Source organism: Monodelphis domestica, chromosome 2, assembly GCF_027887165.1.
Source record: "Monodelphis domestica isolate mMonDom1 chromosome 2, mMonDom1.pri, whole genome shotgun sequence".
In the NCBI taxonomy this organism is placed as follows: Eukaryota; Metazoa; Chordata; class Mammalia; order Didelphimorphia; family Didelphidae; genus Monodelphis; species Monodelphis domestica.
This window is the reverse complement of record NC_077228.1, coordinates 202,905,512-202,928,960: the sequence shown is the minus strand read 5'-3', so window position 1 is coordinate 202,928,960 and position 23,449 is coordinate 202,905,512. Positions and strand designations below refer to the sequence as shown.

General features: G+C 46.1%; 1 protein-coding gene across 3 annotated transcripts in view; it reads left to right on the top strand.

Moving 5' to 3' along the window:
* The window catches only part of LOC130457234 (MAGUK p55 subfamily member 2-like), a 23,857-nt gene extending 1,131 nt beyond the window's left edge, over positions 1-22,726 (top strand). For 2 of the 3 annotated variants that reach the window (XM_056816907.1, XM_056816906.1), the window contains exons 2-11: positions 6,571-6,723; positions 7,250-7,399; positions 8,995-9,222; positions 10,616-10,747; positions 11,045-11,150; positions 11,240-11,308; positions 11,597-11,758; positions 15,393-15,595; positions 16,853-16,981; positions 20,569-22,726. In XM_056816907.1, coding sequence (XP_056672885.1) covers positions 6,571-6,723; positions 7,250-7,399; positions 8,995-9,222; positions 10,616-10,747; positions 11,045-11,150; positions 11,240-11,308; positions 11,597-11,758; positions 15,393-15,595; positions 16,853-16,981; positions 20,569-20,745 — 1,509 coding nt within the window. In that variant the 3' untranslated portion in view covers positions 20,746-22,726. The remainder of the gene's footprint in view (positions 1-6,570; positions 6,724-7,249; positions 7,400-8,994; positions 9,223-10,615; positions 10,748-11,044; positions 11,151-11,239; positions 11,309-11,596; positions 11,759-15,392; positions 15,596-16,852; positions 16,982-20,568) is intronic. The other variant, XM_056816908.1, reaches the window with a different exon arrangement.
* Positions 22,727-23,449: the final 723 nt, after the last annotated feature.

Sequence of the window (23,449 nt, the reverse complement as noted above, 5' to 3'; positions counted from 1 at the left end):
GTGTCTCTCTGCAGAGAGCACCAAGCTCTCTCTGTCCATTCCAGACTTCTATCTAGGCACAGCTGGCATCACCTAGGGTGGCACAGTCATGCAGCTCACCCCAGGATCTGGTAGCAGGGTGTCTATTCTCTTCCTGCCTTCTCAGAGACTCTTTGATGGGTCTGCAATCCCTTGAAGGGGGCAAGACCTCTTTGGTTGCAGTAAGGTGGGGAACACGAAAACAATTGGGTTGTCATTGTGCCAGAGTGTTGCATGTGAATGAATAAGTAGGGATGCAAGTGTGTATGTCTGTGGTCTACAGGTTAGAACATCAATGTATTTGGCCAAAGGCCTACAAACCTTCCAGAAAAAAAAAAAAAGATCTGATACAAGATAGGCCTCTGGGGATGCCTTGTAAAAAGCAGAGAGAGCAAAATTCAGAAATAAGCAGAATTAGACCGTTTCCAGGCATGGAAATGGGTAGCGTGTCAAAGTTTATTTCCTGTACCTCTATAATTGATGCCACCCCATTGAATGAACCTGCTGCACCTTGAATGACTTTTGCTCTGATTTCTGAAGCAGCTGGCGTGCAGAGAGCCTCTTAAAGGTTACAAGTGTGTCTGTGCCAAACAGAAAGTGACATCGATTTCCCAGAATTATTCTTGAATACCTGCTGGTTGGAATTACATACCAGGAAACTTTGGGCACAGTTCCAGAGACACAGGGCAAAAGAAAAGACAATGGGGGCGATTCTCCAGGCTAGGGGGCTCTACGAACACAGGTTGCTGGGTCAGGGGAATCTGATGGCATCTGCCTTGGTTCTTGGCAGTAGGCCTGGTTGGGAAATGGATAACCGTGGAGATTTGTCTGAGCTTGGAAAAGGTGAGATGGACCAGGGAGAGGCCACTATCTGTTCGTGGTCACTTTTAATTATCCCAGAGCACTTGGAGCAATATGGATTTTTTAATATAGTCAGTCTCAGTCAGGGCATTTTGAGCCAAAACCTAGCCATGAAAATTAATTAGAGCCTGCTTGAAAAGTGACCTGGAAATCTGCAGGAATGAGATGAAGTGGAAGTACCCCATGGTAGTGATACCTAATCTTATAATTCTGTAGTCGGGGGTAGCTGGGTGACCCAGAGGAGACCAGTGCTGGGCTTGGAGGCAAGAAGATCTGAATTCAAATCCAGCCTCAGATACTTACTAGCCAGGTGACCCCAGGAAAGTCACGGTAACCTCTGTTTGCCTCAGTTTCCTCATCTGTAAAATGGGGATGAAAATAGTATCTACTTCTCAAGGTGGTTGTAAGGGTTAAATAAGATAATATTTGTAAAGTGCATTGCAAACCTTGAAGTGCTGCATAAATGTTAGCTCTTTGTTACTGTGTGCCCCTTGGAAGAAGCTTTCAGTTTCTTTTAAAACATTAATTATGACCCTGCAATATAGAGTCTGTTTGAGAGGTGATTTTTTTTTAAACCCTTACCTTCTGTCTTGGAGTCAATACTGTGTATTGGTTCTAAGGCAGAAGAGTGGTAAGGGCTAGGCAATGGGGGTGAAGTGACTTGCCCAGGGTCACACAGCTGGGAAGTGTCTGAGGCCACATTTGCATCTAGAACCTCCCATCTCTAGGCCTGACTGTCAATTCACTGAGCCATCCAGCTGCCCCCAATTGAGGGGAGATTTTTGTCTCCCTCTCTTACAACTTTGTACAACCTTTGGCATATTACCTAACCTCTTTCTGCCTCAATTTTCTCATCTGTAAATTGAAGGGGTTAAATTAAATGGCTTCTGAGAGTCCTTTAAGCCCTAGATCTATGATCCTATGGATGTATATATTTTAAATTGTTATTGATGCCTCTTGTTTTTTATATGGGAAATTTGGTGGAACAGTAGATAGAGCTCCAGGCCTGGAGTCAGGAAAACCTGAGTTCAAATCCAGCCTCAGACACTTATTAACTGTCATCCTGGGCAAGGCACTTTACCTTGTTTACCTCAGTTTCCTCATCTATAAAATGAATTGTAGAAGAAAAAAGAAAACATCTCTGATATCTTTGCCAATGGAATAATGAAAGTAAAATATTAAATGTAATAATATTAATTTTTAAAAAAGGATTGTAGTCGCCATCTATAAAATTAACTCTCAAGTCATGAGTCTGTTAGTAACTCTTAACAATTAAGTTTTAATCAAAATGGAAATAAAGTAAAAAGAGGGAAATGTAGGAAGGAGACAGAAAATATCACCTAACTAAAACACCCTAAGCTGAATCAGGAAGTTGACATGCACAGTCTGCAAAGCTGCCAAAACCCACCACAGCCCTCCATCTCAACGCAGTCGCCCCACTCAGGACGAGAGAGTGCTCTGCATCCTGCACCTCACACACGAAAAATGGGATGCGGGGTAGGAGGAGCTTGGGGAGTGGATTCTATTTATGCACCAAGAAAACCCCAAAAGAGGACACAAGGAGTCAAGACATGATTGAAAAATGACTTAATGACAATTTTTTTATGTCACAATTATTTCTAGATATACCCTTCCTCTTCGAGTTTCCTTCCACCCCATATGACAAGGAAAAACAGTTAAGGCAGACCAATTGTCAGAGGGACCCAGTCTATCAGTGTATGGGCAGCATTCTACACCCATAGTCCTACACGTCTCTGGACAAGGGAAGGACGTGCATTGTACAGTATTTTAGAATTGAAAGAGACCTCAGAGGCAATCTAGTCTAAGTTGTGTGCAAAAAGAATCACTTACCATGATATACCTGACAAATGCTTGGAGATCTCCAGATAGGGGGAACCTGTCACCTCTCAAAGCATCCCATTGCCCTTTTCGATGGACGCCTCTAATGGTTAATGGTTTTTCTAATGTCAAGTCTAAAATTGCCCTTTTTATAGCTTTATTGATGGCTCCTGACTTTGCTCTCTGGGCACAAACCAAACAAGTCTAACACCTCTTACACGTGGTAGCGTTTGGTTGTTGAGTCTTTTTCTAATCATGCCTGACTCTTCTTGACCTCATGGTGGTTTCTTGGCAAAGATACTGGATCAGTTTGCCATTTCCTTTCCCAGTTCATTTTATAGATGAGGAAACTGAGGCAGACAGGGGGAAATGACTTGCCCAGGGTCACACAGCCAGTGTCTAAGGATGGATTTCAATGCAGGTCTTCCAGCCTCCAAGTCTGGAAGCTCTACCCACTGTGCCACCACCTGCTTACACAAATGCCCCTTTCAGCACTTGAACACAGCTACCATGTCCCTTCTGGGTTTTCTCTTTCCTGGATCAGATATTCCCAATTTCTTCAGATGATCCTCATGTCGCATGATACTGAAGTCCCTTCACCATTCTGGCTGCCTCTTTTTGCATTCTCTCCAGGTTATCAATTCCCTTCTTAAAATATGGCACTCTGATCTGAACACAATTTTCTGTGTGTGGTCATACTAGGGCAGAGTGTGGAGAGCCCTCCTTGTTTCTGGAAGCTCTGCTGCTCAAGATGGGACTTGACTGACTCAGCTGCCACATCACCCTGATAACACAGATTGAACTTGTGGTCCATTTAACTCCCTGGATCTTTTTCAGACAAGTTTTTATCTATCCATGCCTCCCCCCATCCTGTACACTAGAGGTTGATATTTTGAACCCAAGTATTAGACTTTGCATTTGTTCTTCTTTAAAAAAAAGTTTTATCTTTATTTTGTTTGAATAAAAAATTTACATGTTTTCCAAAATTATGTGATTCGTGTTGTCTCCCTCTCTTCTTCCCTCCCTACTCCCAAAGTTGAGTTGCATTTATTCTTATTGAATCTTATTTTTATATATAAGATTCATCTTAATGCTCTAGCCTGCCAGAGTCTTTTTGGATTCTGACACCATTTCTAGAGTGTTAACTGACCCTCCGAGCTTAACTTTATGAGCCTACTATCTATGTCTTTATCCATTTCCTCATTTATTCTCCATCACTGATAATGAGACAGTGCATAGTCACATAGCAGATAGAGAACCCATCTCAGAACCAGGAAGATCTGAATGCAAGTCCCACCCCTTTCCTCTAGTAGCCCTATGACCCCATAGGTCATAAAAGGTCAAGTCAGTTGACCTTTTAGGGCTCTAATAATAATAAAAATAGCCAGCATTCACACTGCCCTTTAAAGTTTGCCCAGGCCTTTGTCTTTTATGTTGGGCAGCTAGGTGGCACAGTGGACCTTTTGTTTTTTTGTGTTGGGCAGCTATGGAGTAGAAGGAATGCTGCCCTTGAAGACAGTAAGATCCTTTTCCTGAGTTCAAATCTAGCTTCAAACACTTACAAGCTGTGTGGCCCTGGGCAAGTCACTTAACCTCATTTGCCTCATTTCTTCATCTGTCAAAGGATCTGAACAAGAAAATGACAAACCACTCAAGTATCTCTGCCAAGAAATGGGGTCATGAAGATTTGGACACAACTGAAATGACTGAACAATAAAATCTTCAGTTATGTTTTTTCATTTGATACTCATAAAACCCTGTGTTGTAAAATGCACCCCCATTTTATAGACGAGCCCAGAGATTTGTCTAGGGTTTTATAGCTAGTGACTTGCTAGCCTTGGGTCATACAGCTAGTAGCTGAGATGGGATTGAAAGTCACGTCTGCCTGGCTCTGGGGCCAGGTTTCTGTCTCCTGTTTCCCCCAACTTCTCTGAGTGACTCTCAACTACACGTTGCAGAGAAGGTGGCCAGCTGTATTGGGAAACAGCATCAGTTTCCTCACCTGGCATTCTCTCTACCATTGAAATCACACGTCTATTCCCTGTCCCTTCTCTGATAATATTAATAATCCCTTCTATAGATTTAGAGCACCTGGAAAGACTAATTACCCTCTGAGGTAGGCATTGGGCACCCACTGTAATTTGTTGTTTTTCAGTCTTATCTTTCCTGTGACCCTATTTGGGGTTTTCTTGGCAAAAATAATGGAGTGATTTACCATTTCCTTCTCCAGCTCATCTGACAGACAGATGAGGAAACTGAGGCAAGTGGGATTAAGTGACTTGCCCAGGGACACATAGCTAGGAAGTGTTTGAGACTGGATTTGAACTCAGGAAGACAAGTTTTCCTGACTCTAAGCCTAGAGTGCTGTCTCCTATCTATTTAGCTGCCCTACCCACTGTAATAGAGATTGGTAAATCTTCATTTAAAGATCTGAAAACTGAGGTTTGGAGGGGATGAATTAATTCCATTTGGGTCACATGTTAATGCTAATGAGTATATGCTAGAACTGGAACCCCAGGCTTTCTGAATCTTTCCTGCTGCTTAAAAAAAAATAAATCACACCATGCTTTCTCACAGATTAGAGTTGCCAGGATATCAAGGAGCAAAAATAAACTTAAAAAAAAAAGGAAGAAAGAAAAAGAAACCATTTAGTAAAATTTCCAGACTTGCAATCTAGGCATTCTTCCAATCACACTGCTCTGCACTGTAGAGAACTCTGGACAGATACTTTGCTATGGAAGAGTTTTACTCACACTAACTGTGTGCCCCTAGGCAAGTCACATCACATCACCCTGCTTACCTCAGTCGAATGAAATCGAGAAGGAAATGGCAAACCACTCCAGATTCTTTGCTAAGAAAACCAGGGGGTCACAAACAGTCAAAAATGATTGAAAACCCACTCCAAAGGGTTTTCATGATCCAAAACTTTGGCTCCCAAAGGTGCTTGGAATGCTTTATAAATAGTAAAGTCCTGTGTAAACATCCACTGTTATTGCTACTATACAATGACCCGGACAAGACAAGGGACAATCCGAAACAATGAACCTCTGTAATCTAGTGTTTGATAAACTTGAAAATGCAAAATACATACTTAGGAAAGAATTCTCTAATTGAAAAGAAATACTGGGAAAAATGGAAAGCAGTCTGGCAGAAACTAGGCTTAGACCAGCACATTATACAATTAGTTGTATAATAAATATATTGTATTATATTTTGCACATTACACAATATAGTACAATTGTATAATAAATCCCAAATCGCCAGCTGAGATGTCTGGAATGGGCATGGTTTACAAACTTTTAAGACTTCTTGGGGCATCTAGGTAGCACGGTGGTTGGAAGGACCTGGGTTCAAATGTGACCTCAGACCCTTCCTAGCTATGTGATCCTGGGCAGTTGTTTAGCTCTTTCTGCTCTTCTGTCTTAGAATTGATACTAAGATAGAAGGTTAAAGTTAAAAAAAAAAAAGACTTGGATATGGATGACCAGAGCTTCATGGTGATCCCTAGAAGACACAGGGGAGTAATTGAATGTGTCACGAGATTCTCCTTGTCCTGATTTGAGTGTCAGCTAAGAAAAGAAATTGCTAGCCAGGGTGAGAGGAAAGGGAAAATGGGCAGCTGTGAGCATGTGAGTTTGTACGGGTGAATGTGTGAACATGGGAGTGTGTGCCTATGAGGAGGTCGGTTCTGCCAACCTATGCTGGGTAGCTGCTTGGGGGTGCTCCAAATGCCGAGTAAGAGGAGCTGTGGAAGGGATGGATCCCTGTAAGGGTCTGATCTCACCAGGGACCTCTGATGGGGTGGTGGCAGAGGATAATCTAGGTTCTTTCTTGCCTCCTCTCTCCCACCAGGCCCATGAACGCCTAGAAGAGACCAAACTGGAGGCAGTTCGGGACAATAACCTGGAGCTGGTTCAGGAGATCCTTAGGGACCTGGCTGAGCTGGCTGAGCAGAGTAGCACGGCTGCTGAACTCGCCCATATCCTCCAGGAGCCCCATTTCCAGGTGGGGGCACCAGGCAGGAGAACAGGAGAGTAAAGAATACCCAATGAATGTCAAAGGAACTTTCTAGAAGTTTTAGGCCCTCTTGCTTTTCCATACCTCTTTAGTGGGGGAGATCACTTTCTGTGCAAAAGAATTTGAGCATAGCTCTGCCAGCTGTGCTTGGGATAGAAGCTGGTAGAATGTTGCCCTGGTTAGGGCTTGGACCGAGAAATGGTTGGATCTGGGTGAATGAAGGGAGGCTTTCCGAGGTGGGAAGGACAAGACACCTGGAAAGAGCTTCTTGAATAGATTTGATGACGGGGATCTGCTCAGATGGAGGCGATCTGGTCAGGGTCTGGCAGGATTCCAAAGGAGAGGCACCAGATAGAGGAGGGAAGGTTGGGTGAGGAGAAGACAACTCATTTAGGAGAGAGGTCTTGGGACAATGAGTTCTGATAGTGAGGTGGCATCTGTGGATTTGATGGGAAGGCCTCCAGGGCAGGGGAAAGCTGAGTGGTAATGCTTCTTGCCTTCTCCATTTCCCCAGTCCCTCCTGGAGACACATGACTCAGTGGCATCCAAGAGCTATGAGACTCCACCTCCCAGCCCTGGCCTGGACCCCATGTTCAACAACCAGCCTGTTCCCCCAGATGCTGTACGAATGGTGGGCATCCGAAAGACTGCAGGAGAGCACTTGGTGAGGGCTCTGGGGTAGGAGGTAAAGGAAAGAGGGTGAAGGCTCATTGGGAGTACAAGCCATGCCTGGGGTGGGACAACAGAACAGACCACTGGGAAGATTGGGAAGGGCTTTGAGAATGCTCGAGATAAAGGCAGTTGGGAAAAGGCTAGTGAGGGAAGTGGGGCATCACAAGTTAGGAGTGTTTAAAGTCCAGCACCCGGGAACAGATGTCTGCTCCAGGGCCCTTAGCCAGCCAAGTAAAGGGAGGCAGGAGGAAACCAGTATGTTATAATGGAAAGAGGACTGGACCTGACATCGTTTGAGATCTGGGTCCCAATTCTGCCTCTGACAGTGTCTAGTTGGGTGATTATGAACAAGGTACTTCTCCTCCCTCCGACACTCACTAGCTGTGTGAATCTGGGCAAGTCACTTAACCTCCATCTGCCTTAATCCAATGGAGAAGGAAATGGCCAACTACTCTAATGTCTTTGCCAAGAAAACCTCAAACGGGGTTTCAGAGTTAGACACAACTGAACAACAATGATATTCAACACATGAAAATAAATCAGTGGAGGCAGCTGGGTGGCTCAGTGGATGGAGAGCCAGGCCCAGAGATGGGAGGTCCTAGGTTCAAATCTGGCCTCAGATGCTTCCCAGTTGTGTGACCCTGGGCAAGTTACTTAACCCCCATTACCTAGCCCTTCCTGCTCTTCTGCCTTGGAACCAGTGCACAGTCTTGATTCTAAAATGGAAGGTGAGGGTTTTTGAAAAGAAAAGAAAGTCAGTCAGGGGAGAGGAGGAGTGCATCTAAATATATACGACATAATTACATGCAAGGCAACTTTGGGGGTGGGGAGTCACCAGCAGCTGGGGGGATCCTGGGATGGCACCATTTGGGCTGAGCTTTGAGGATCAAAAGAGATCATGTAAAATGCTGAGAAAACTTTGAATGGCTTTATAAGCTTCATTACTTTTGTTTTTATTACTATTAATCATAATGATTATTTTCTCCTCCCAGTTAATGCTGCTTTCTTAATTACTTCAGCCAGGCAGAGCAATAGGAGAAAGGAAGAAGAGAAGGGTGGTGGGTGGTGGGGTGGTATCAACTTTGGCTTCCAGCCCAGGGAGAGGGGGAGAGCTGAAATGGGGAGGAAGTGGGGGAGAAGGGAGGAAGAAGAGAAGGAAAAAGAGGAAGGAAAAAGAGGAGGAGGAGGAGAAAGGAATTGGGAAAGGAGAAGGAGTGAGAAATAGGGGGAGGGGGAGGAGGAAGAGGAGGAGGAGAAGGAATAGGAAGAGGAAGGAGAGGAAGGGAAGGAAGAGGAAGGAGAGGAAGGGAAGGAAGAAGGAAAAGGAAGGAAAGGAGGAGGAAGGAGAGGGAGAGAAGAAGGAGGAGGAGGAGGAGGAGGGGGAGAGAGAGGAGGAGAAGAAGGGAGAGGAGAAAGGGGAGCTAGGGAACTGAGGGCCAGGACCTTAGGGTTGAGCTAAGTAGGGAAGCCAATCTTCCCAGGCTGGGGATGGGAGTGCCATGTTCTGGGACAAGGCTGGGTGCATCAGGGTGCACAGACCTAGCACTACCGCTTAACCCACTGTCCTCTTCCTACTGCTTTGCCCAGGGTGTGACATTCCGAGTGGAGGGTGGAGAGCTGGTAATTGCCCGAATCCTGCATGGGGGCATGGTGGCCCAGCAGGGCCTGCTGCACGTGGGGGATGTCATCAAGGAGGTGAATGGGCAGCCTGTGGGCAGTGACCCCCGGGGGCTGCAGGAGTTACTCCGAAGTGCCAGTGGAAGCGTCATCCTCAAGATCCTGCCCAGTTACCAGGAGCCCCACTTGCCTCGACAGGTGGGTGTCCCATGGGCACTTCTACCTCCATGTCTGGTCCCTGTCCCCCTCTCTCCCTCCCTGCACCCTTTCCCTCAACACTCAATTGCCTCAGAACGGTGGCCATTCTGAGAGGGGCTTTGTGTGTACTCTTTTCCCTCCCCCAATCTGTGTGTGTGTGTTGGAGGTGAGGTGTGACCTATGTATGCAAGCATGAGTGTTCTGGCTGCAAGCATTTGTGTGGTGTATACACATCTCTGTTCTTGGGGAGACTAGCAGCCCTGACCAGAGCCTAGGCATGTAGCATGTGTATCCATACCAGCACAGGTATGTGTGTGGCATGGGGGTATGTGCATATGCTGAGATAAATGGGATGTAGAGGAAAGAAACTGGATTTGGTGTGAGGAGAGGCTTCTCTGGCACATAGCTAACTGGTGAGCTTTACTTATCTGTAAAATGGGCATAATTCAAATAGTGCCCACTTCTGAAGGAGAGTGTTGGACACCAGACAAAATTGGGGATGCCAAGTATTTTTCAAAACCTTAAATTGTCTAGAAATGTCAGTTATCTTTTACAAAATTTTCTATTTGTGTGTGCATCCTTTTAAGTGTGTGGACACACCCATAGACTCAGGTATTTCCTTGTATGTGTTGATGTGTGTGGCTTGTATGTTTGTATGTATACATAGTCATGCATCCTTGTAATGTGTGCATCCTGGCACAGATGTGAGCTCCCTTGCAGACATGTGGATTTCCTTGTATACATATAGGAGTGTTTATATGTGTGACATGTGTACACAGAAGCCTGTGTGGAATGTTTCTCTTTCTGGCACTGAGGATATGCAGGAAGACCAAGCAGCCAGGACCTCCCCCTTGCCCTCCCCAGGTCTGGCTGCCGCCCAGCAGCCCAGCAGCCCATGGGCTTTGTTAGAACCTAGAAAGTGTTATTTTATTATTAATATATATATAATATATAATAATATATTGTTATTATATATTAAGAAGTGTTATTTCACAAGCTAAGCCTAGTGGGCAGAAGAGGAAGAATGAGGGACCCATCTTTGGGTGGGCATTACCTTCTCCTTCTCTCACTAGAGTGTCCAGAGGGAGATAAAGAAGAGTTCATAACCCTGCCCATAAATGGGAGGGACTCACAAAGACCGAACTAATGCACCGCCCTTTGTTCTGGGCAATGAAAGGAGCCTGGCAGTGGTTGGCAGAGCTGGCAGAGGCAGTGCCATCCCTTCTTAAAAGGGCAAGGGCTGGTGTGTGTGTGCGGCTGTCTGTGTCCTTTCTGGGATGTTAGAGGGTAGGGGATGGCACTTGACTCAAGTCCTGGGGTCTCCTGGAGGTAAGGGACCCTCCCACTCGTGGATGTCCTTATTGATACTGTGCCTACCACCTCTGCCCCCCAGGTGTTTGTCAAATGCCACTTTGACTATGAACCAGCCCGGGATAGCCTGATCCCCTGCAAGGAAGCTGGTCTACGCTTTTGTGCTGGGGACCTGCTCCAGATTGTGAATCAGGATGATGCTAATTGGTGGCAAGTGAGTGCCCTCAGGGCACTGCCCACATCAGAGCTTGTTGCCCCTGGGTGCCAGCCTCTCCACCCTAGGGATGCCTCACACCCCATACCCCATCAGCCCCCAGCTGGTCCACCTTAATCTAGTTGAGCAAGTGGGATGTCACTGCTTGTGGGAAAGGAGAAAGCATGAACATCCCCATTGAAACTGGTCTCTTCCTGAGGGAGGATATCAGAAGCAAGCTGGCTGGGAGGGAAAATGGAGAGGAGTGGGGAAGATGCCAACGTTCATATGCCTAGTGGGCATGGGTGGGTGTTTCAGGCATGCCATGTAGAGGGGGGCAGTGCCGGGCTTATCCCTAGCCAGCTGCTGGAAGAGAAACGGAAGGCCTTTGTCAAGAGGGACCTGGAGATGACACCAACCTCAGGTATGAACTTTTTGGGTAAAATCTTGCCAACTTTGGAGTGTGATGAGAGAACTCCCAAGTTTATCCATCTCCCCTCTTCCTAATGCCAGGTGCCCTGTGTGGCAGCATTTCAGGCAAGAAGAAGAAGAGAATGATGTATCTCACCACCAAGAATGCAGGTCAGTGTCCTCATGCCCGGGCACTGCCCATCTTTTCCTTTGCCCTATCCTTAGTGTCCTCTCCTTTGGTGCTGTGGGAAACCATAGTGTTCCTTAGACACTCTTCACCTTGCCCCCAGGCACTAACCTCAAGGTTTCTTCTTGGGCATCTTCTACCTCCAGACACATGATCACTTGGCCCTATATACCACCCTGAATATTACCCTATGACCCTGCCCACTTCCTTCTTTGGCCCTGCTGGACCCATGCTGGCCTGATGAGCAATGCCTTTGTCCTTTGCACTCACAGAGTTTGATCGGCATGAGCTTCTGATCTATGAGGAAGTGGCCCGGATGCCCCCTTTCCGTCGGAAAACCCTAGTGCTGATCGGGGCACAGGGTGTGGGACGACGTAGCCTGAAGAACAAGCTCATCATGTGGGACCAAGATCGCTATGGCACCACAGTGCCCTGTGAGTTGAGCCTAGAGTGGGCAGTGTACTCAAGAGAGGGCACCAGGCTCGGTTATTAATCCCTGGGGCATTGGCTTATCTTTTCTTCCTCAGCCCCCAGATCAGTATCTTGCCAGTAGAAGGTGAGGGAAAGAGGAGCTGGACCAGAAGTCAGGAAGATGGATTCAAATCTCACCTTATATACTTACTAGTTATGTGATCCTGGGCAAGTCACTTAACTTTTGGGGGCCTCATCAGTTTCTTCATCTGTAAAATGGAGGGGTTGATCCCTAAAAGTCCCTCCCAACTCTAAATCTCTAGTCTTAGGAGATGTTGATTGAATTAGAGTGGGCACTGTATCTGAGGAGCCCAGGCCATCTAATCAGCACTTAGGGCCAGCCTAGGTCCTCCTCCCTCCAGGGATAATCCTACTTGGAGGATGGAGTCACAGATGGAAAGGGAAAGTGGAGTAACAAAGGAGAGGAAGGAGAGGAGGCAGGGTGAGCTCTATGAACCAGGGCAGCTGGAGTGCCTAGAGAAGAAATTAGAAGACATCAACATGGATTTACGGTCACATGGGTTAATGTCTAGAAACTGAGGTGATCTGTGAGATGGGGGCAGGAAGTAGATCCTTGGACCTGAATCCAGGAAGGATTGAGTTTAAATCCTGACCCCCAACATTTATTAGCTGTGGGACCCCAGGCAACTGCTTAATTTCTGTCTGCCTCCTTTTCCCCACTTAGTTCTCAGCTTAAAATCAAATAATTCTAGGAAAGTGCTTTAAAAGCCTTAAAACAAACATACACACATACATGCTTTTGTTGCTGTTTAGGTGTGCCCGACTTTTCATGGCCCCATTTGGGGTTTTCTTGGCAAAGATCCTGAACTAGTTTGCCATTTCCTTCTCCAGCTCATTTTACAGATGAAGAAACTGAGGCACACAGGGTGAAGTGACTTGCCCAGGGTCACACAACTAGTAAGTGTCTAAGGCCAGATTTACCTCAAACCCAGTGCTCTATCCATTGCACCTCCTAGCTGCCCATATATATATATATGTATATCTCTATATTCACACACATATAAAAATTAGATGTAATACATACAATATATGACATAATGTATAACACAATAATATAGAATATATTTATATGTAATAGATCATATATGACTATTGATTATTATTCTATTCAGCACTCCATTTTATTATAATTATCAGGGGGGGCAGCTGGGTAGCTCAGTGGATTGAGAGCCAGGCCTAGAGACAGGAGGTTCTAGATTCAAATCTGGACTCAGATACTTCCTAGCTGTGTGACCCTGGACAAGTCCCTTAACCCTTACCACTCTTCTACCTTGGAACCAATACAGAGAATTGAGTCTAAGATGGAAGGTAAGGGTTAAAAAAAAAGAAAAAAGAAAAAATACTAATGATCAAAATGATGATGATGATTATTGAAAGACTGGAGTCAGGTGTGTTTGGGATAGAATGCCTGCTTTGCTACTTGCTGTCTGTGTGACCGAGAGCCAGTCACTCCTGGGCCTTGGTTTCCCCATCTGTAAAATGGCAGACTTGGACTCCATGATCTTGAAGGCCCTGTCTAGCTCTAACTCCTCTGGGGCTGTTCAATGCCAGCCTGTTTTGTTGCTTTCTCATTGCTTGGTGAGTGTGTGCTCTCTGCTGGTGGGTAGGGAGTACTGCACCATCAGGTGGGGTGCCATATCCCAGCATTGATGGTGGTGTATGTGATGTAGCCTTCTTAGCCCCTACCCTACCTTTAATAATATTGATAATAATAGGGGGCAGCTGGGTGGCTCAGTGGATTGAGAACCAGGCCCAGAGATAGGAGGTCCTGGGTTCAAATCTGGTCTCAGACACTTCCTAGCTGTGTGACCCTGGGCAAGTCACTTGACCCCCATTGCCTAGCCCTTACCACTCTTCTGCCTTAGAACTAATGCACAGTATTGACTCCAAGATGGAAGGTGAGGGTTTTGAAAAAAATAATGATAATAATAATGATGATGATGATAACAACAACAATAACTATTAGCTAGTATTTCTATAGCACTCTAAGGTTTGCAAAGCACTTTATGGATATCTTACTTTATCCTCATAAGGACCCTAGGAAGTAGGTGCTATTATTATCACTCTTTTACAGTTAGGGAAACTGAGGCAGGCAGTGGTTAAGGGACTCATCCAGTCACATAGTTAGAAAGTGTCCAGAGCCAGATTGGAACTTGAGCCTTCCTTACTCCCGGCCCAGGGCTCTGTCCACCGGGCCTCCAAGCTGCCTCCAGGAACTAGTGGTCCAGCACAAGAGATAAGCCATGTGGACAATTTCCAGTCAGAGGAGATGTCAGAGATCATCTGCTCCCATCCCCCTGCCATGCAAGAATCTTTTCTACCACACCCCAGTCCCCCACGTCAGCCACCCCATTTCCAAAGACAGAAGTCATTACTGCATGAAGGAGCCTATTCCATATGGGGACATCTCACCTTTAGGAAGCCTTTTCCCCGATATTGACCCCAATCTCTCCCCTTCTAACTTCTACCCTGGGGCCCTGCGGAGGGCAAGCAGAATGTTTCTTCTTCCATATGCTATCGCTTCAGATAGCTAAAGATAGCTGTCGTGTCTTTCCTAAGTCTTCTCTCATCCACGTTAAACATCTCCACTTCTTTTAACCAGAAGTCTTCTCATCATCCAGATGGTCCTCCCCTGAACACATGGTGTCTCTCCTAGAATGTCTCCTCCAGAGCCCAATGTGATATTCTAAATGGGGTCCGGCCAGGGAGGAGCTAGGACTTCCCTTATTTTGAGACACTATACTTCTGTTAGCACAAAATGAAGACCATATTAAGGACAGGGTCAGGACCTGCGGTTTTACTGACTATCCATTTGTGTGGGGAGCAAGGTGGTGCAGTGGATAGAGTGCCACTCTGAAGTCAGGAAGATCCATCTTTCTGAATTCAAATCTGGCCTCAGACACTTCCTATCTATGTGACCTTGGGCAAGTCACTTAACCGTGTTTGCCTCAGTTTCCTCATCTTTCAAATGAGCGGGAGAAGAAAATGGCAAACCACTCTAGAATCTTTGCCAAGAAAACTCCAAATGGGGTCAGGAAGAGTTGGATCTGACTAAAAAAACTGAACAACCTAGGAAAGTTATTTAACCTGTTTGTACTTCAGGTTTCTTATCTGTAAAATGAATGAACTGGATTTGCTGGTCTCCAAGCCATTTTCCAGCTCAAACTCTATGTCCCAGAGAAATGTTGATTGAATTGAATTGGGTACTGAAGTGGACCCTGTGTCTAAGAGATTCAGTTCAATCCAGTCTAACAAGCATTTAGAGGCAGCCTAGGTATTCCTTCTGTTGTCCTGAGCAGCCCTACTTTGAGTATAAGGATCATGGAGGGATTATGCTACCAGTTTGGTTCAATATCTTCCCTTGGAAGGTAGGTGAATTATAATTTCCATTTTGCAGAAGAGGAAACAGGCTGAGAGCAGTTAAATGACTTATTTAGGATCACCCAGCCAGTAAGGGTCTGAGCTAGAATTTGAACTCAGGTCTTCCTGTCTCCAAGTTCAGCACTCCATGGACTATGGCTTCTAGCTGCCTCAGTGTGTGTTCAAACATGCTTCTCACTTTTTCCTTCTTGACAGACACATCTCGTCGGCCTAAGGACACCGAGCGGGAAGGCCAAGGCTATAGTTTTGTGACTCGGGCAGAGATGGAAGCAGACATTCGTGCTGGCCGCTACCTTGAGCATGGGGAATATGAAGGAAACCTGTACGGCACTCGAATTGATTCCATCCGAAACGTGCTCAGTGCTGGCAAGGTGTGCGTGTTGGATGTCAATCCCCAGGTAACCCACTCCCTCTCCTCTGCTCCAGGCTGGTCACTTCCCTGATTGCAGGACATATCCCCATCCTCAAAGGACCCTTTCTAGGTAATAGCCCAATCCTCAAGAACCCTCTCTGACACTATGTAACACCTAGCCTTTTCCCGATCATATTCCTTATTCCCCAAACACCTTAACCCCCAGGAATTTCCTGTAACTCTACCTAAAGCTGCCATTCCTGGGGCCCATGAGGTTGAATTCCAGCCTGACTACTTCCTAGTCACATGACTTTAGGGAAATCTCTTAGCACCTTTGGGCTCTAGTTTCATAATTTATAAAATGAGGAAATTAGACTAGGTAACCTCTAGGGTCTTTTTTGTCCTTAAATCTATAATTCTAGCGGAAGGGATATGCCTCAGTGGTTAGAGAGCCAGGCTTGGAGTCAAAAAGACTCTCTTCATGAGACTCTTCAGTTTAAGTATGTCCTCAGACACTTCCTAGTTATGTGACCCTGGACAAGTCACTTAACCCCAATTACCTAGCCCTTACTGTTCTTCTCCCTTAGAACTTAGAATTGATTCTAAAACAGGAGGTAAGTGTTAAAAAACAAAATGTAACCACAATTCTTTGTATGTTAATGTTCAGTGTATGATTTATGACCATCTCCCCTGCTCCATTGCTAGCCCCAGTCTACCTTTCTGCCTCCCCAATCTCTACATAACTCTTCTCATGACTCTCTCTCCCCTTCTTTTCTTGATAAATTCTCTGAAATACCTAGGTCCCCCTTCCCTGGGAGTAAACTCTACTTTGACTTTATATATTTCTTCTTAAAAAAACAAGCAAACAAACCCTTACCTTCTGTCTTAGAATCTGTAAGGTAAATGATAAGGGCTAGGCAATCAGTTAAGTGATCTGAGTTCATACAGTTCTGAAGTATCTGAGGCCAAATTTGAATCCAGGTCCTCCCAACTCTGGGCCTGGTACTCTATCCACTTAGCCACTAGCTGCCCTATTCCATACAATTCTAATGTTTTCCTTGACCACAGGCAATACCCCATCTTCCAGGGACCTTCTGTAACCTTACATAATTTACTCCTATACCTGGGAACCCTGATTTTGAAACCTTTGCCTTCTACAGCTGCAGAGCCCATCTCCCAGTTCATATTTCATTCAAACCCTAGCAGGAGGGTGCCATCAAGATCCCTCTGGGATGAGGGATATGATATTGGAGTGGAGAATAAAAATTAAAGCGATGACATTGAATGCTTTTCTTCTCCTCAGGCTGTGAAGGTGCTAAGAACTGCAGAGTTTGTCCCATATGTGGTTTTCATTGAGGCTCCTGACTTTGAGACACTGCGTGCCATGAACCGGGCTGCCCTAGAGAGTGGGGTGGCCACCAAGCAACTCACGGTGAGGGGGACCTAGAAGGGAAGTAGAAAGATGGTACAGTGTGGGGAAGAAGCAAGTACAAGGATGGGATAGATGGGCTGATCCAATGGGAGGGGAACAGAAAGTGCTCATGGGAAAAAGGGATACAATAACTAGTAGGGGAGAGGGGTTGGATGGCAGGTCAGGGGTGCCCAAGGAATTCTGAGCAGATGTTTATTCATTTAATCATTTGTCAAACATTTATTAAGCAACAGCTTTATGGTTGGCCCAATGGGGCCTAAATAGGTGAATTAAGCCCAATTCCTGTCTTCAAGCACGTTGCAGAACATTACCTGAGATACATGAATAAATAGAGGGAATATAAGACAATGCTGTAAGCGATGTAGGGACAAGAGTTACTGAAGTACCCACTATATTCCAGCAACTGTGGTAGGTGCTGGGGATACAAAGATGAAAATGAAATAACAGTGATTGCCCTCAAAGAGGTTACAATCTAGCTAGGAGAAACGTGTTCAAATGTAAGTATAAAGTCGATACAAGATAATTTTGGAGGGAGACACTGGCTGCTGAGGCAGTGTAGGAAAAGCCTCCTGCAGAAAGAGATTTGAGCTGAGACTTTAATGGAAGTGAGGAGATAGAAGAGAGGCAGGGATCTCTACATTCCAGGCATGGCGGGCAGCCAGGGCAGAGACATGGAGATGGAGGGTCATGTGAGAGTAACAGAGAGGAGGCCAATTTAGCACGATCATGGAGTGTGAGAAAGGGACTAATGTATAATCAGATTGGGAAAAATAGCTTGGATCACTGTTGTAAAGGGTCTTAAATGCTAAGCAGAGGAGTTTATGAATATTTGATCCTGGAAATAATAGGGAGCCAACGAACTTTGAGTAGGGGAATTTGTTGTTCAGTCATTTTTCAGTTGTGTCTAATTCTTTGTGACCCTATTTGTGTTTTCTTGGCAAAGATGCTAGAGTGGTGTGCCATTGCCTTCTCCAGCTAATTTTCCAGATGAGGAAACTGAGACACATAGTGTTAAGTGACTTGTTCAGAAGTTACACAGCTAGTAAGTATCTGAAGCTGGATTTGAACTCAGAAAGAGAGTCTTTCTGTCACCAGGCCCAGTGCTCTAACCACTAAGTCACCTAGCCAAGATGGTCAGACCTGTACTTTTGGTGGCTGAATGAAGGAAAGATTGAAGGGGAGAGATCTGAAGTGAAAACAATTAGGAGGCCATTACAATAATCCAGGTGAGAGGTGATGAAGGACTGGACTAGGATGGTGACTGTGAGTAGAAAAATGAGAATGAATGTAAGAGATGTTGTAGGGAGTAAAAGAGACAGTATGTGAGGTGAAATAAAGAGAAGGTTTGAGGATAATATTAAGGGTAGATCATATTGGGAGGGGGATGCAGGGCTTTGTTTGGGACATGTTGAGCTTGAGATGCCCGTGAGGGATACCCACTTTGAAATGTCTTCTAGACAGTAGATGTGAGGCTGGAGCTCTATTGAAAGATCTATCTAACTATCTATCTATCTATCTATCTATCTATCTATCTATCTATCTATCTATCCATTTATTTACATTATCTATCTGTCTGTCTGTCTGTCTGTCCACCCACCCACCCACCCACCCACCCACCCACCCATCCATCCATCCATCCATCCATCCATTCATCCATCCATCTATCTATCACCCCTCTATCCATCTATCTACCTGTCTGTCTGTTTATCCATTCACCTACCCATCCATCCATCTATCTATCATCCCTCTATCCATCTTTCTATCTCTCTATTATCTATCTGTCTGTCTGTCTATCTATTTATCTGTCTGTCTGTCTGTCTCTATCTGTCTATTGAGTCTATCTATCTATGTATCTACCTACAATCCATCAAGAGAATCCATCTCTGTCCATTCATCCATTCATCTATCTGTGTATAGAAACTCTCTACCCATCTGTCTGTTGATATGTTTCTGCCTAGGTCTAGATCTAGATATCTCTCCAAGTTTCTTTCTCTCTGTCTCTGTCTCTCTGACCTGAGAACAATTTGCATAAAGATGAAATAGAACCCACCCCCTGAAAGTGATGAGGTCACCAACAGAAAGAGAGTAGAGAGAGGAGATAGTTGAACTAAACAACCTGTCCCAGGTTTCTTCCAATTCCAAAACCTCCGACCCTTCGGTGCTCCAAAGCTGGGGTTCCCCAGATACTGGATGTTGCCTCTGAGGGTAGCGAGTGGCTTTGTGGGGCTTTCTGGGGAGCAGAGGTGCAGAAGGGGACAGACAGTGCCTCTGGGCTAGAGTGCTTTGAACATGGGACGAGGAACATCAGTGAGGCTTTCCTGTTGGTCCTCATGGCAGGCTGTGCAGGAATCCCTCTGGTTTCCTTCCCAAGGCTTGCTTGTCTCCTTCTCCATTCCAAGGAGCATCAATAAGGGAGTGAGAGAAAGATCCAAGTTCAGCTTATGGAACAGCAGTGGAGGGAAGGAAGGGCAAGGATGAATATGACAGAGAGAGGGAAGGAAAAGAGGGCAGGGTTACAGAGAGGAGATTTCTTTAATTAAAATTCTGCTCCACTCCAGCTGGCCAGCTCCTGCTTTGCCCTCAAACTTCAGGCTCTCTTCTACTGGCGGGCACAGGCTTGATTTCTGGTAGCAAAGTCATGGGTCCCCTGGAACCCTTGAGGCACCTTGGACTCCTTTGGAAACATGATTAGGGTGGGAAGGTCACTACTAGGCAGGGATAAGTGGGCACTCTTGGGGTTGCCAAGCTCTCTGGGGAATGTAGCCCAGGGTGGGTGATTATCAGCCTAGATGTCACGATAAGGACTCAGTCTGTTAGGGCTGAGGGATGAAGGTTTGCTTGGCATAGCCTGAATTCATGTTGTGAGAAGAGCTCTGAATTTGGACAGAAAGACCTGAGCTCCAGTCTTAACTCAGATAATTGCTAGCTGTGTGATCTTGACCCAAACCCTTAACTTCCTTGACTCCTCAGTTTTCTCATCTGTAAAATAGGGCTAACAATAGCACCTACCTCAGAAAGTTGTGGTGAGGTTCAATTGAGTTCATGTCTGGACAGTGTTTTGTAAAACTTAAAGGGCTGAGGCAGTTAGGTGGTTCAGTGGATAGAGAGTCAGGCCTGGAGGCAGGAGGTCCTGGGTTCAAATCTGGACTCAGACACTTCCTAGCTGTGTGGCCCTGGGCAAGTCACTTGAACCCCATTTCCTAGCCTTTATTGCTCTTCTGCCTTGGAATCAATACTTAGTATCGACTCTGACAGAAAATAAGGGTTAAAAAAAAAACCAAAGAAACATAAAGTACTGTATAAAGGTGAGTTATGATGCTACTGGTGATCAATGAGGGGACCTAGGTAGGGATGTCCCTGCCTTAGAGATCATCTTTCCTTATCTCAGAGAATTGGTGACCACTTTGATTAGTGCCACAGAGGAAAGGCCCAGAATAGAAGGATTAACAAACACAACTGCCCTGGAACTTTCTCTCAGAGGTTATCAATGGGGAATATTGGGGGGATTGTTGGGGTTCCCATCCCTGGGAGGGAGGAACAGGATGGGATGGGCACACCTGACTCAGTGGCTTCCCTGGGCCTGGCAGGAGGCAGACTTGAAGCGGACAGTGGAAGAGAGCAGTCGGATCCAGAGAGGGTATGGGCACTACTTTGATCTCACGCTGGTGAATGACAACCTTGAGAGGACCTTCCGAGAGCTTCAGACTGCAATGGAGAAGCTGCGAACAGAACCCCAGTGGGTGCCTGTCAGCTGGGTATATTAACCCTGCTGCCCATCCACCCGTCTCTGGCACAGGGATTCACATCCTCATTCCACAATCCTTAGTCACTCAGACCTCATCCTTTGCTCTGAGCTGTCCTTGGGCATCCTTTGCAGAGGTTCCCATGTCCCTTCGCCCAGCTCCCTTGGGAAGCTGTGTCCATTCCTTGGGATAAAAAGCCAGGTGGGCAGTAAAAGCTAGCTTCAGCTCTGAAGAAGACACTGTCAGGGAGGGTATGTTCATGGGGCACTTTGGTGCCCAGGTGCTGCCCACCTCTCCTATGCCTGTTAGCTATCAGCCAACCTGGTGCCCTCCCCTCCCCTCTCTAAGGGACCAAACTGTGCTTAGGAGGGTGGGGGAAGGGGAGAAGCCCCCCCCCCAAGGTGCCCATCAGTCCATAAATGAGAAAAGCTGACACTTAGGTGGGCACCACCACCTCTATTTAGTCACCTTTTCTCCTCAGGGTTAGCAGATCTGCCCCTACCCGAGTGCCCTTCCTACTGACTAGTCACTTAATCCTGGGATCCAGGGATGGGAGAATTATTGTGTCACCATCTAAATGAGCTGGCCATTTTGTCCAGACCTGCCTAGGAGCTAGTTCTGCCTGGTGCTACCTCCAAAGCCTGGGGAAGATTGAAGCACATGAATGAAGCCAGGGCCCAGGGTGGAAAGTGGGCACTGTCCTCTTTCTGGAAGTTCCTGGAGAACAGAATGGAATATGTATTGGGAAAGATTCCCAGGGCTTAGCCTCTCTCCCTATCTCTCCTGCCCTCCCCCAAGAACACAGCAACTCACTGCCGAAGACTCCCCTATTGTATCTCCCAGACCCCTTAGCACTGCCCTTCTTCAACCTTCAATGTGGGGGTATTGGGATGGGTGGGAAGATCTTGGCCTTGAGAAGGGAAAGCTAGACTTCCTCTATGATTTCTGCTGAAGGTCTCCAAGAACTTGGAAAAATCAAGAAGGGCAAGTCAACCTCATGATCTGGGTTCAAATATTCCTTGGTGTCTCCTCAAGGGTTCAGTCTTTTCTCCTGAATCCCTCCAGGCAATCTGGGCACTAGCTGACAGGACCTGGCTCTGGGAGTCCTACTAGAAGGGTAGACATGGGAGGCCTGGGGGACCTGGGAAGAGTAGGATTGAGAAAGCTGGGTAAGAATGTAGCCTGAAGAATGGAGCTTCTTCTGCCCATGTCACACTGATCATATGTGTATGAGATACCAACGTCTGAAGACTTGGGCCTCTCTTTCAGAGAGGGATGAGTTCTTTTGCTCCAGAGGAGAAATTTTGGAGTCTGTGTAGTGGGATTGTTGTGGATGGTCCCTATTTCTCCTTCACGTTATGAAGGTCCCTTTTCTTAAACTGGGGAGAAATCCCATATTCCAGTCTTAGAAATTGTCAGATTTTTATCTCCTATGCTGATTTCCATGCTCCATCCTTCAGTTTTGTGAGGGGATACCATGACCCCCTAATTTAGGAGTTTGGAGCAGTACAGAAGTCATCTTTGTAAAATTCCCCTTTAAGGAAAAAAAAAACAAAAAATGCTGTCTTGGAATTTCTAGGGTCATTTAATTTCCCCCCCTACCTTCCCATAGGATAGCCCTTTTATCCCATAGGAAATAATAGGAAACCCCAGAGAGAAGGGAAAAACCAACCTCTCCCTGGTGTCCATGTTTGGGGCCTCAGACCTCATCCCACTCCACATTCTTACCTGAACTTGAGGGCCCAGCTAGTCCTTCAGTGTCTCAACTCATCTTTCCTGCTGTAATGCCAACACCAGCTGGCCCCTAAACCACTGTGATCCCCCATCCCAGTGTATCGGGGAGGGAGGGATGTCCCTTTCTAGGAGGCCCTGGAAATTAGTGCCCCCTAATCCCTTTTCAGTGCTCCCTTCCCTGGGAGGGCCCTCCTGAGAGGAGGAGGAGGAAGAGAAACATACAAGAGACTTGAGTAAAGAGAGAATAAACAGACTTATTTATTACAAATGGTAGAAAGAAGTTCATTATATATAAATACTGCTTATATAACTCAAGCAAATGAAATGGAGAGGGCCAAGTAGCCCTGAGTTGCTTCACTCTGTGCATCTCATTTGCAAAGATTTGCATCCATGATACATCTATCTACATTCTTTTTTCTTCCGTGATCCTTCTGGGGTTTTTTTGCCCTCTAGTTTTCTCCCATCCTCCTTTGCTATCTTCTGGCCTAGCCTGCAGAGCCAGGGAGAAGGGGAAGAAGAGATGCCCTATTGTCCATTGAACTAGTCCTAGCTGTTAATTTACTTGCCCTGCACCCCTTCCCTTCCCAGCAGGGGCCCAAATAGCCTCTGGGAGAAATTCCCAGCCAGGGACTTCCAAGTCCCTTTCAGCCCTGGTTTCCAGGATGTTATTACAACAGTTCCCTTTCCCCCCAGAGCAATCCAGAAGGGATTGAGAGTCAAGATGCTTTCCTCAGGATGAGTGAGGAGACATGAGAAATTCAACTGGCCAGAGCCCAGGGAATCTGGCAGAGCTGAACCCTTTCCAGCCTGGAGACCCATTCTCTGAGTGGCCACAGGAGTAACCTGTACAAATCACAGTCTCCTCCCTGGCCCCCTGTTTCCCTGTGGGACCTGGGGTGGGGGAAATCCAGATAATCTGCAATTTGGGGGATCTTCAATATATAGTTATTTCTGCCTTTGTGCCAACAGTGAAGTTACCTATCATTCATTC